The sequence below is a fragment of the Stenella coeruleoalba genome (genome assembly GCF_951394435.1).
Source record: "Stenella coeruleoalba genome assembly, chromosome: 5".
Classification (NCBI taxonomy): domain Eukaryota; kingdom Metazoa; phylum Chordata; class Mammalia; order Artiodactyla; family Delphinidae; genus Stenella; species Stenella coeruleoalba.
In genome coordinates, this window is record NC_137150.1 from 119,312,449 (window position 1) to 119,325,797 (window position 13,349).

Here is a 13,349-nt window from a genome sequence, read left to right on the forward strand (position 1 = left end):
TCTTGGAAGGGTTTCTCAAATGAAATGGGATTCAAATTGCCTAACGAACCTTCATAGACTACTCATGATTAAATCTCTACGAGGCCATTTCACAAAACTAAAATGATCGAATGGAAATAGATCAGATTTTGTGTTTTAAATCTATTAGCTATTTTCAAATACTCTTACACAACCCATTATAGATCCTTTAGAAAATCATTCTATTTCTAAATACCCATAGTTAAGTTGCATTTTTAGTATATTCTTTTATATTTGTAAGAAAACAAATACACCTTAATTGTAAACTTCCAATTTAAAGAAGCAACTACTATTTTTTGCTTTATTTTCCCCATTAAATTGGAGCTAGGGTGAACTTCCTCTATGCACACTAGTGATACGTTTTCCTGAAAATGATCAGAAAATGGCCAGGAAAATGATACATATGGTGAAAGGGGCCTGAAGAGATCCTTCCATTCAATCTACTGCACACAACTTTTAACCTTCATCACTTTTGCTCCTTTTGTATGGACTCACAATCTAGCTCAATATTGTCATTCAATATTCCTGAGTGTTTTTCTCTCCCATGACAACTCATTTTCCTCTTTTAATTCTTGTAGCACATTTATTTCATGTACTTCTCTTACATCTCCTTAATGTCATGAATTACTAGTTGTCTTAATTTATATCTGAGTCATTTCCTACTAGATTAAAATCTTGAAAGAATGAAAGAGGAGTCATAATTTGTAGCTTTTTATTTTATACTTGCTATGTATAGTATGCATTAAAAATAAAACTGATTTGATTTTCACAATCTTTAGCTTTTCTTAGGTTATTTTCTATATTCTTACTACTGTTGACACCAAAATTCTAAAATAATGACTCCTGGAATATGTCCTTTTTCTTTTGGTATTTTGTTTATTCCTCGTATGTTGGAAGTGTTGATAGAGGGCAGGGAAATCAAGGAAATTTATCAAAATTAAATTGCTGCCCTTGGAATCTGAGTGCAGAATAAGCTAATCCTAAATTGATAAATGGAAAAACCCACTGTAACATTACACAGTAATTCTGCCAAGTTATAAAACACAAGCTATTATATGACATCAAACATTTTATATGAACAGAAGAAAGAAATTGAAAAGCACATAGAAATCCTGATAAAAATACCACATTTTGGTTGGCTTTTTGCTACTTTTGGTGTACATTTTTAAAAGGCATATAAGGTAGAGGCATAAAGAAAGGTAAATAAATTTTAAGACAAAGTCCATTTAAGAATAATGTCCTAGGAATTAATTGCATTGGATTATGCATTGGATTATTATAGCCCAATTCCCAAGGGAAAAAAAAATTAAGAACAGAAAAGATAATAACCCAATATCATAGACTTCAGGAAATTAAAGAGAAAAAATTGTGACTTGTTGAGAGAACTGAATCACCTTACGTGTAATACTTGCTGGAGCAGAAAGGACAATTAAGGCTAATTTGTATGATTTGAAGATAAACAGTAAAATATATGTCTGTTTAATGCAGAGCAAAATAATTTTCTAGTTGTAAAAAAAAAAATCTCCTTTTTCACTCTTAACTCTCTGTGCATCACAAACCACGCCGAATAAATGAGAAAATCACTTAGCTTCAATGACCATAAAAGTAAGAATAGTGTCTGCTTGTATTTTAAGTGATATATGAAGCTTTTTAGTCACAGTTTGTCAAGAAACATGTGGGCTCCAAGAGTACAGGCAGTGCAAGAAAATCCACCACTATTATAAGTAGTTTATATTTAAACTATGACACTTAGGAACACAGTAAGAAAGAACAATCAATCCTACCAGCCCTAAAATACAACTGTTAGCATTGGTGGAATGTTTATTATGTGCCAGCATTGCTCTAAGGTCATTATATAAGTGTTAATGTCCCCTTCACCACAAATTTATGAAGTTTTAGGTGGGGAAGCTGAGGTACAGAACGGGTAAGTTAACTAACATAAGTTCTTCCAGCTTACAAAGGTTGATTCAAAGCCAGGCAATACCTAATATTAGCCTAATACAGCAATATATAGAGCTATCAGGGTGACATCACTCAGTCGTTGAAAAGCAGGATGTGTGTGTGTGTGTGTGTGTGTGTGTGTGTGTGTGTGTGTGTGTGTGAGAGAGAGAGAGAGAGAGAGAGAGAGAGATTTTAAATGAAAGAAGAAACAGAAAATTAAAGGAATTTCATCATGTCCAGTGTTTTTAAAATTAGAATATAGATCACGTTTGCAACAGCACTTCACAACAAACAGGAGGGAGCAAAAAAAGATAGAGTGAAAAAAGGAAAAAAACAAGACTGGTTTTAGAATTTGTAAAACCTATTTGCAAAGCTGGTGACACTTTAGTAATTCTTCATGTCCACTCACTACATATTTGGGGGGAAGATATCAATAGCTTTGGGCTGTACAATGGGGTTCATAAATTTCCAAAAAGCTGAGTGATGACCCTGGTGGCAGAGATTGTTGTATGTTTGCCATACCCTTATTCAGTCCCTTTCTAGGTACATGACTAGACTGCATATCCTAAAATGGGTCACGTGACAGAGTCTGGTTAATAAACTATAGTGAAAGTGATTGTGTTTATCTCCAGATATGATTTCTAAAAAGATCTTCTATAACATTTTTCCATTGTCTCTCAGCAGGTTGCAAAGGATCCAGGGGAGAACTTGGCACAGAAGGGATGGTGGAGGAACCGGCATGCTGAGTGTCTGCAGAACACAGCCTCTTGCCATCTTTCTTGGACTATAACGTAAGTGATAAATAAACTATAATTGTCTTACATTGCTAAGATTGTTTATCATAATATTTAGCTTGCCCTTAAGAATATGATCAGTTTGCCTGTTCAGTTTTCTATGAAGTTGCTGAGTTTTAGTGGAAATGGATAATCTACAGGTCTAGTTCTGCTCTAAAGGGCCTCTGGGAATTCCTGCACTTAAGTAAAGATTAAGAAGAATATTCCTGAACACATTTAAAATAAAATTACAATAATATTGAACTACTTATAATAGCAAAATTCAGAATGCCAAAATATTATCATTTCAAGATATAGGCTTGTGCTAGGGACTTTCTCGTACATTCTTTCATTTAATTTCAGGATATTTCTGGAGAACTTAATGTTACATGTCATGAAGCAGGACAGACTTTTGGCAAAACAGATATAACCCAGCCATGGCTGAGTAGGATTACTGGGTATTCAGGATTGTAATTTTTGACTATGAAGTTCTTTTAAGTGTAGCATCAAAAAAAAATTCTCAGTGAGAGATCAATGAGCCTGCCAAATAATATCAGCCATTCTATTGCACTATCTGAAATTGCCTGTAATGGAATGAGATTCATATAGGTGTGTTCTTAGGACCCAGCTCCTTCTGCTGGCTCAATGTTTATTAGTTGTGTGTTTTCTCAGGGTTTTGAATTCTCTAGGAACGTAAATCAAACATGATCTCTGCCCATCTATTGTGCACATACGTATAAGGCATGCACATACATTGTGCATGCAAACAATCTATGGAGACACTTGCCAACTTCCAAACAGGCCCGAACATTGTCCTAAAGGCTGTTTGAGTCAGCATCTCTTCTTCTCATAGGTCAGCTAAAAAGTGAACTTTCCTGCTGATGCAATTTTCATCAGAAGAAAAAAACAATTTAAAGAAATCTTGGTTCTGCTATAGTCAGCTATAAGTTGTGAAAACCTAAATAACTAAAGACTGTAAAAGAAGCTGTTTAGCAAGTTAACATTATTATGACTCTATTAATAACACAAACTAGAATTAGAGCTCACAGCTGGAGGAGAAAAAAGAGATAGAGCAAAGGTCAGTTTCACATAGAGAATTCTCTTAAAATAATCTTTCAGTGAACATAGATTGATGGACAGGGCTTTCATGTAGAAATTATGCTATAGAAGTTTGAGGTGGTGCTGAGGTGAAGAACTCACAATCATTCATGATTAAATAATAAATAAAACAACTTATATATGCTTGAAAAATCCTAGATGGATAGAGTAATTGATTTGTCCACTTTTCCCACAACAACTTTAAATTGTTTTTCAAAAATAGATATAATGCTAACTTTAAAACACAAATAAAGACGAGAATCAAGTAAAAGTGGCAAACGAGGATTCAGAGGCTTAAGAAAGTTAGTGACATGGATGGTGAATTGATACTGTTTAAATTAACATAAAACCTCCATGATATTGAAAAATAATAATGCAGTTTGATTATGTTTTTCAGGCAAATTTAGAGAATTCAGTTCTAATAGTGAGGTTCACGTCATGAGTTTAGAATGACTAAGAAAAATAATTCATGGCCTTAAAACTTGTTTTAGGACAAGTTGCCACATATAGGATATTTCTATGGTTATTTTTTGATATGCATGGATACTATTTTTTTATGAAAATTATAAACTCCATGACGGTAAAGAGCACATAATAGGTGTGGTTCATTTTCTGATTATTCATCTTATATATTTTTCCCCATTTAAAGTTATCGATCATCATTATACAGGCTTAAAGGTATGTGTCTCACTTTGATACACATTATTTTTGAAATATAAATCAGCATCACCTTTATTACCTCATGATGGCACACTTGCATCACATTCTCTGTGAAAAGGTTTTGAAAACTGCCTGAAAACCATAGCAAAATAGGATGTTGTTTTCTTTTTCTTTGAGTAACTTAGTTATATAAAATAGATTAAAAAATATTCTGTAGCCTACACTTTCTTCCAATATGCTCTGAGTGCACTTCAAAGTATGTAGTTAAACTCTGAAGTTTGAATTTTATCCAAGAACATTTGAATTAGGATTGCTTAGTAGAAGACTCTTCAGTCAAGTTGCCAGTTTTTGAGTTGGTTCTGGGAAACAGAACAACTGCCTGTCTTTTCAAGTATATACTGAGGGTATAGGTAATTTTTTAAACTTCGGTTGGTAATGGAGCATTCATCTTCAATTAAAATCAAGCAAGAAGAGCAAAGTGTAACAAATAATAGAAGAACAAAGTGTAGCAAATTGTAATTAAAGCCTTTTCACATTTCGGGAACTAATGGTACTCATGGTCAATTTTTAAACTGATTGTAAACCACACCAAAAATTTGTTCAATTCCTGCTGTTTAATTTTTCAAGAACAAATTATAGATTAGAATTGTTCAGATAGTTGCTCACATTCCTTACCAATCTGTATGTACATTTATGTGTTAATCTTTCATGTGTATATTACCCAGTGATAAAATGAAGAAATAAGCCAAAGAAGAAATATGTTTATATCACTTAGAGCCATGTTTGGCATTTAGTAAGTACTACTTAAGTGTTAAATAATAATAATAATAGTGATTTTAAAAATTATTAGCACTCAAAACAAATGCCAAAATTTACAAAAAAAACACAGATATTTTATTGATCAAACATGAAGATCTTATTTGTAGCTGATTTCCCTTGTTCACAGAACTACAACTCAGTACAGTTTTTAAGATATCTTTTGTTTCTTTGCCAAAAGGTGAATAAAGGCAACAATAAAAATTAAGGGATGGTGATTACTGAGTTAGAAACTGTTAAAATAGCAAAAATAAAATGACCAATATTATGATAAGATGGTGAAAAAGTGTTCAAATTCATAATAGTTTGTAGTAGATTAATATGGGATGAAAAATAATGCCAATCTCCTCCCCCAGACATTAACTACAGTATTCTTTCTACACTTGTCGAATGGAATTCTGTTTAATTAATATGCTTAATGTCATGTGATAAAGTTTAGGAAATATTAATATAATTATTTTCTGGAGTTTTGTATTAAATTATAAACATGGCTATTGGGATATATCATTCTCCAGTAGTTTTTGGTACTTGAGGAGTGTGTGTGTATGTGTGTGAGTACATAGTGAGGGAGGATGGAAAAGAAGGGGGAAGAGGGAGGGAAGGTCATCACTTACCACAAATTTTATTGTCTTCATCAGAGCCATCTGGACAGTTCAATTCTCCATCACAAAATAAATCAATTGCTATACAATTTAGAGCATCAGCACACAGCCTTGAATCAGGTGGGCACTCTACTGAGACATGTCCTTTTAAAAAAAGATTGGATTTATAAGTTTCCCACATAGTAGATTTAATTTCCAACTAATGAGATATGTACAATGTCTGGATAGTTACCATGTATTTTTTGTCATTTAGGTAAGTATGTGCTTACTTATAAGCATGTATTTCAATTTCCAAAAGAAATATTTATTTCATTTAATTAATTGATCATTTGTAAAATCTTAGAGTTTTAAATTTTGAAGAAATGATACATATTTCTTCATAGATGTCAAATATGATGTTTATTTTGTTGATTTTTAACCTCCACAAATCAGTACTACAGTTTGGACATTTAGTCACCAATATTTACACCTCCTAGGATTGTAATGTGTAATGTGGGACAATTTATTGGAATATGTATCACATCATCTGCAGTATCTAGTAGCCACTTCATTTACTTATAAACTTATCATTTGAAAATATAGTGACTGAAGTCAAGGTTTGTATCCTGCAGAGTAAAATTTGTCAAAGAAAGCTATTTTATAGTAAAATAAAACACTTAAAATTCCCAGCGCATTGAGCATGAGGAACCCAAAGGTTATTTCTGTTCAATATCTCCTCACTTCTTGAATCAGAGGTTCTTAGGGGGAAAGGTGCAAACATGGCCCTGAAGGACTCCATGCCATACTCTGGCCATGATCTGATCAATTTGTACCTCTCAGCCTGTCCTGTCCTTCCCCTTCTCCTCTTCCACATTTCTAGATATAGAGATGGACTGAGAAACACATTTTACTTCTAGAAATTGACTTGGAAATTTTAGGTGCAATTCTAAAAATATATTTGTATGCCCACTAGATAAACACATATGTTTTTATTTTCTAAGCAATGTGAGAATTTGAATATTTTTTGTCTATGATTAGAATAACAATGACAGTTTAAAGTTTTTGGAAAATCTTTAAGCTCAATAACATTTTTTGTTATTGTTCTTAATCTTAAAACCAGCATTACACTGCCATCTGCTGGGTTTTAAACATATATTTGATTCTGAAATTTCTCCTTATACTCCAAGAAATTAATTGGAGAAAGAAAAGTGCTTCTGTCAATAAATCTGCTAAGGTAATACTTAATTAGGAACATTATGGACAGGGTTGCTGAGTATATATACAACTAAATTGGACTTTTGTAATTGTCTGTAATTAACGTGGATATAAACCATTGGGAAATTCAAGGATCACCTAACATCTAAAATAGGAAAGGATAAAAACCAGAGCCATTCCCAAATGACAAAATACTCCCACTTAAGAGAATAATAATTGATAAAAATTGTATTGAATAAACACATATGCATATTATGAGATATATATGAGATGCTCATCAAGAGAGTCCTTAATTGTTGAGTCCCTAATCCATGAAAGGCATAGTGTTGATAGTATTCCATAAATGCTTGATAAATAAATAAATGAGAAAAAAGGGCATTATTCTAGAAATTCTAAGTCTCATTTTAACAGTTGTTAATAGAATTCTAAGTGTTCAGCATCTATAAGAATAGATTTGGGGATATAACTAGGAAAATTATAATTTTGTCTAATCTAATGCTTCTCATGGGAACTTCACTTCCTGATGTTTCATATTTTGTCTGTTGCTTATTGAACTTCATAGAGTGAATTTCAAAACCACACTGGCAAGTGACACCCCTTGGGATCTTTTGATTTCATTAATGATCATTCATTCACTCTACAAGTATTTATTTCTACTTTGTGTCATGGATTTTTAAGGGATAGAGATAAAAGGATGAGTAAGGCAGAGGCTATTCTCATGGAGCTTGGAGTTTAGTTGGAGACTGGTTCATTAACTAATAAATTTTTTAAATGATGTAGAAAAAAGTGATATGAGAACATCAAAGACTGGGCTACACAATGGATTATTTTCCTTCTGAGGTAGGGATTGAAGGCATCTTCACATAAACTAAATTTTGAAGGATGCTTAGAAATACACAAGGAAGAGAGGTATGTGAAATGTATACATAGTGATATGACAAGAGCATATTAATATATGCAGAACAGAGGACTCTACCTAGATGTTGGGATGTTAATTGAAGCTATGGCAGGAAGGGAGTTTAGTGCCAAATTCTGGGGGACTTTTTAAAAATCTTTTAACATATTAAAGTATTTTTCTATAAGCAATGGCATTGAAAGTGTTTACATATATATGTGATATGACCAGTCCATGTTCCATAAAGACAATTCCAGGACCAAGTGGAGAATCTCTTCAGAGCAGACCAATTGAGAAACTGTTTCAATGGTCAAGGTGAAAGTTGATGAGGGTTGGAACTCAACTCTTGCACTTGCAGAAGAGATGGGGCATATTCCAACCGCTATTTTATAAGTAGAATTGATGAGCTTTAGTGACCAGATGTGCCCCTGATCAGAGAGCGGTGGCTAAGGGGATGCTAAGGATGGTAAGTCCACTTTTGGAGTGGCCAGTTGAATTACCAACGGTCATTAGTCATGTTAGTGATTATAAGAGAAACAGCTGGTGGGATTAGAAAATAACTCTAGTTTGAAATATTTTGATTTGAAGGTGGAAATATTATATTATGTCAAGATTGTACTCTATCTCCACATTCTGGTATATAAACACACTTCAGCTGTCTTGGTCCATGAATAAAGAGAAGTTCCTCATATCAAAACCAACATGAGGGGGAGACCTTCAAGATGGCGGAGGAGTAGGATATGGAGATCACCTTCCTCCCCACAAACACATCAGAAATACATCTACAAGTGGAACAGCTCCTTCAGAACACCTACTGAACGCTGGCAGAAGACCTCAGACCTCCCAAAAGGCAGGAAACTCCCCACGTACTTGGGTAGGGCAAAAGAAAAAAGAAAAAAACAGAGACAAAAGGATCGGGACAGGACCTGCACCAGTGGGAGGGAGCTGTGAAGGAGGAAAGGTTTCCACACACTAGGAAGCCCCTTTGCAGGTGGAGATGATGGGTGGGCAGGGTGGAAGCATCAGAGACACCGAGGAGAGCACAGCAATAGGGGTGCAGACGGCAAAGCGGAGAGATTCCCGCACAGAGGATCAGTGCCGACCAGCACTCACCAGCCCGAGAGGCTTGTCTGCTCACCCGCCGGGGCGAGTGGGGCTGGGAACTGAGGCTCGGGCTTCGGAGGTCAGACCTCAGAGAGAGGACTGGGATTGGCTGCGTGAACACAGCCAAAAGGGGTTAGTGCGCCACAGCTAGCCGGGAGGGAGTCCGGGAAAAGTCTGGACCTGCCGAAGAGACAAGAGACTTTTTCTTGCCTCTTTTGTTTCCTGGTGCACGAGGAGAGGGGATTGAGAGTGCCGCTTAAAGGAGCTCCAGAGACGGGCACGAGCTGCGGCTATCAGAGCAGACCCCAGAGACGGGCAGGAGACGCTAAGGCTGCTGCTGCCACTACCAAGAAGCCTGTGTGCGAGCACAGGTCACTATCCCCACCTCCCCTCCCGGGAGCCTCTGCCGCCCGCCACTGCCAGTGTCCCGTGATCCAGGGACAACTTGCCCAGAACACATGGCGCGCCTCAGGCGGGTACAACGTCACACCGGCCTCTGCCTCCGCAGGCTCGACCTGCACTCCGTGCCCCTCCCTCCCCCCGGCCTGAGTGAGCCAGAGCCCCCGAATCAGCTGCTCCTTTAACCCCGTCCAGTCTAAGGGAAGAACAGACGCCCTCAGGCGACCTACACGCAGAGGGGTTCCAGATCCAAAGCTGAACCCCAGGAGTTGTGCGAACAAAGAAGAGAAAGGGAAATCTCTCCCAGCAGCCTCAGGAGCAGCGGATTAAATCTCCACAATCAACGTGAGGTACCCTGCATCTGTGGAATACCTAAATAGACAACGAATCATCCCAAAATTGAGGCAGTGGACTTTGGGAGCAACTGTAGACTTAGGGTTTGCTTTCTGCATTTAATTGATTTCTGGTTTTATGTTTATCTTAGGTTAGTATTTAGAGTTTATTATCATTGGTAGATTTGTTTATTGATTTGGTAGCTCTCTACATATATATATATATATATATATATTTCTTTTTTCTCGTTTTGTGAGTGTGTATGTGTATGCTTCTTTGGGTGATTTTGTCTGTGTAGCTTTGCTTGTACCATTTATCCTAGGGTTCTGTCTGTCCATATATTGTTGTGTTTTTAGCATAATCTTTAATGCTTGTTATCATTAGTGGATTTGTTTTTTGGTTTGATTGCTCTCTTCTTTCTTTCTTTCCTTTATTTTTATTACTTTTAATTTTTTTTTATTTTTAACAACTTTTTTTATTTTAATAACTTTATTTTATTTTATTTTTTCTTTTTTTCTCCCTTTTCTTCTGAGCCGTGTGGCTGACAGGGTCTTGGTGCTCTGGCCGTGTGTCGGGCCAGTGCCTCTGAGGTGGGAGAGCCAAGTTCAGGACATTGGTCCATCAGAGGCCTCCTGGTTCCACATAATATAAAATGGTGAAAGCTCTCCCAGAGATCTCCTGCTCAATGCTAAGACCCAGCTCCACTCAACGACCAGCAAGCTACAGTGCTGGACACCCTATGCCAAACAACTAGCAATACAGGAACACAATCACACGCATTAGCAGAGAGGCTGCCTAAAATCATAATAAGGTCACAGACACCACAAAACACATCACCAGACATGGTCCTGCCCACCAGAAGGACAAGAGCCAGCCTCATCCACCAGAACACAGGTGCCAGTCCCCTCCACCAGGAAACCTACCCAACCCATTGAATCAACCTTAGCCACTGGGGCAGACACCAAAAACAACAGGAACTATGAACCTGCAGGCTACTAAAAGGAGACCGCAAGCACAGTAAGTTAAGCAAAATGAGAAGACAGAAAAACACACAGCAAATGAAGGGGCAAGGTAAAAACCCACCAGACCAAACAAATGAAGAGGAAATAGGCAGTCTACCTGAAAAACAACTCAGAGTAATGATAGTAAAAGTGATCCAAAATCATGGAAATAGAATAGAGAAAATACAAGAAATGTTTAACAAAGACCTAGAAGAATTAAAGAGCAAACAAACAGTGATGAAAAACACAATAAATGAAAATTAAAATTCTCCAAAAGGAATCAATAGCAGAATAACTGAGGCAGAAGAACCGATAAATGACCTGAAAGATAAAATCGTGGAAATAACTACAGCAGAACAGAATAAAGAAAAAAGAATGAATATAATTGAGGACAGTCTTAGAGACCTCTGGGACAATATTAAATGCACCAACATTCAAATCATAGGGGTCTCAGAAGAGGAAGAAAAAAGAAAGGGACTGAGAAAATATTTGAAGAGGTTATAGTTGAAAACCTCCCTAGTTTGGGAAAGGATATAGTCAATCAAGTCCCAGAAGTGCAGAGAGTCCTTTACAGGATAAATCCAGGGGGAAACATGCCAAGACACATATTAATCAAACTATCAAAAAGTAAATACAAAGAAAAAATATTAAAAGCAGCAAGTGAAAGACAAGAAATAACATATAAGGGAATCCCCATAAGGTTACAGCTGAACTTTCAGGAGAAACTCTGCAAGCCAGAAGGGAGTGGCAGGACATATTTAAACTGATGAAAGAGAAAAATCTACAACCAAGATTACTCTACCCAGCAAGGATCTCATTCAGATTTGATGGAAAAATTAAAACCTTTACAGACAAGCAAAAGCTAAGAGAATTCAGCACCACCAAACCAGCTTTACAACAAATGCTAAAGGAACTTCTCTAGGCAGGAAACACAAAAGAAGGAAAAGACCTACAATAACAAACCCAAAACAATTAAGAAAATAGTAACAGGAACATACATATCGATAACTACCTTACATGTAAATGGATTAAATGCTCCAACCAAAAGACGTAGACTGGCTGAATGGATACAAAAACACGACCTGTATATATATGCTGTCTACAAGACACCCACTTCAGACCTAGAGATGCATACAGACTGAAAGTGAGCGAGTGGAAAAAGATATTCCATGCAAATGGAAATCAAAAAAAGCTGGTGTAACAATTCTCATATCAGACAAAATAGGCTTTAAAATAAAGACTATTACAAGAGACCAAGAAGGAAACTACATAATGATCAAGGGATCAATCTGAGAAGAAGATATAACAATTATAAATATTTATGCACTCAACATAGGAGCACCTCAATACATACAGGAAATGCTAACAACCATGAAAGGGGAAATCAACAGTAATACAATAATCATAGGGGACATTAATACCCCACTTTCACAAATAGATCATCCAAAATGAAAATAAATAAGGAAACACAAGCTTTAGATGATAAATTAAACAAGATGGACTTAAATGATATTTATAGGATATTCCATCCAAAAATAACATTATACAATTTCTTCTCAAGTGCTCATGGAACATTCTCCAGGATAGATCATATCTTGGGTCACAAATCAAGCTTTGATAGATTTAAGGAAATTGAAATTGTATCAAGTATCTTTTCCAACCACAACACTATCAGACAAGATATAAATTACAGGAAAACATCTGCAAAAAATGCTAACACATGGAGACTAAACAATACACTACTAAATAAACAAGAGATCACTGAAGAAGTCAAAGAGGAAATCAAAGAATACCTAGAAACAAATGACAATGAAAACATGATGACCCAAAACCTATGGAATGCAGCAAAATAGTTCTAAGAGGGAAGTTTATAGCAATACAATCCTACCTCAAGAAACAAGAAATATCTCAAAGAAACAACCTAACCTTACACCTAAAGCAATTAGAGAAAGAACAAAAAAAACCCCAAAGTTAGCAGAAGGAAATAAATCATAAAGATCAGATCAGAAATAAATGAAAAAGAAATGAAGGAAACAGTAGCAAAGATCAATAAAACTGAAAGCTGGATCTTTGAGAAGATAAACAAAATTGATAAACCATTAGCCAGACTCATCAAGAAAGAAAGGGAGAAGACTCAAATCAATAGAATTAAGAATGAAAAGGAGAAGTAACAACTGACACTGCAAAAATACAAAGGATCACGAAAGATTACTACAAGGAAGTATATGCCAATAAAATGGACAACTTGGAAGAAATGGACAAATTCTTAGAAAAGCACAACCTTCTGAGACTGAATCAAGAAGAAATAGAATATATAAACAGACCAATCACAAGCACTGAAATTGAGACTGTGATTAAAAATCTTCTAATAAACAAAAGCCCAGGACCAGATGGCTTCACAGGTGAATTCTATCAAATATTTAGAGAAGAGCTAACACCTATCCTTCTCGAACTCTTCCAAAATATAGCAGAGGGAGGAACACTCCCAAACTCATTCTACAAGGCCACCATCAAC

At 35.9% G+C, this 13,349-nt stretch overlaps 1 protein-coding gene across 2 annotated transcripts in view; it reads right to left on the bottom strand.

Moving 5' to 3' along the window:
• TMPRSS15 (transmembrane serine protease 15) overlaps positions 1–13,349 on the bottom strand; it is a gene marked incomplete at both ends in the record, with an annotated part of 135,126 nt that overhangs the window by 100,897 nt on the left and 20,880 nt on the right. The window contains one exon of one of the 2 annotated variants that reach the window (XM_079922843.1): positions 5,921–6,052. In XM_079922843.1, the coding sequence (XP_079778969.1) occupies positions 5,921–6,052 (132 nt within the window). Of the gene's footprint in view, positions 1–5,920; positions 6,091–13,349 lie in introns of both variants that reach the window. The other variant, XM_079922842.1, reaches the window with a different exon arrangement.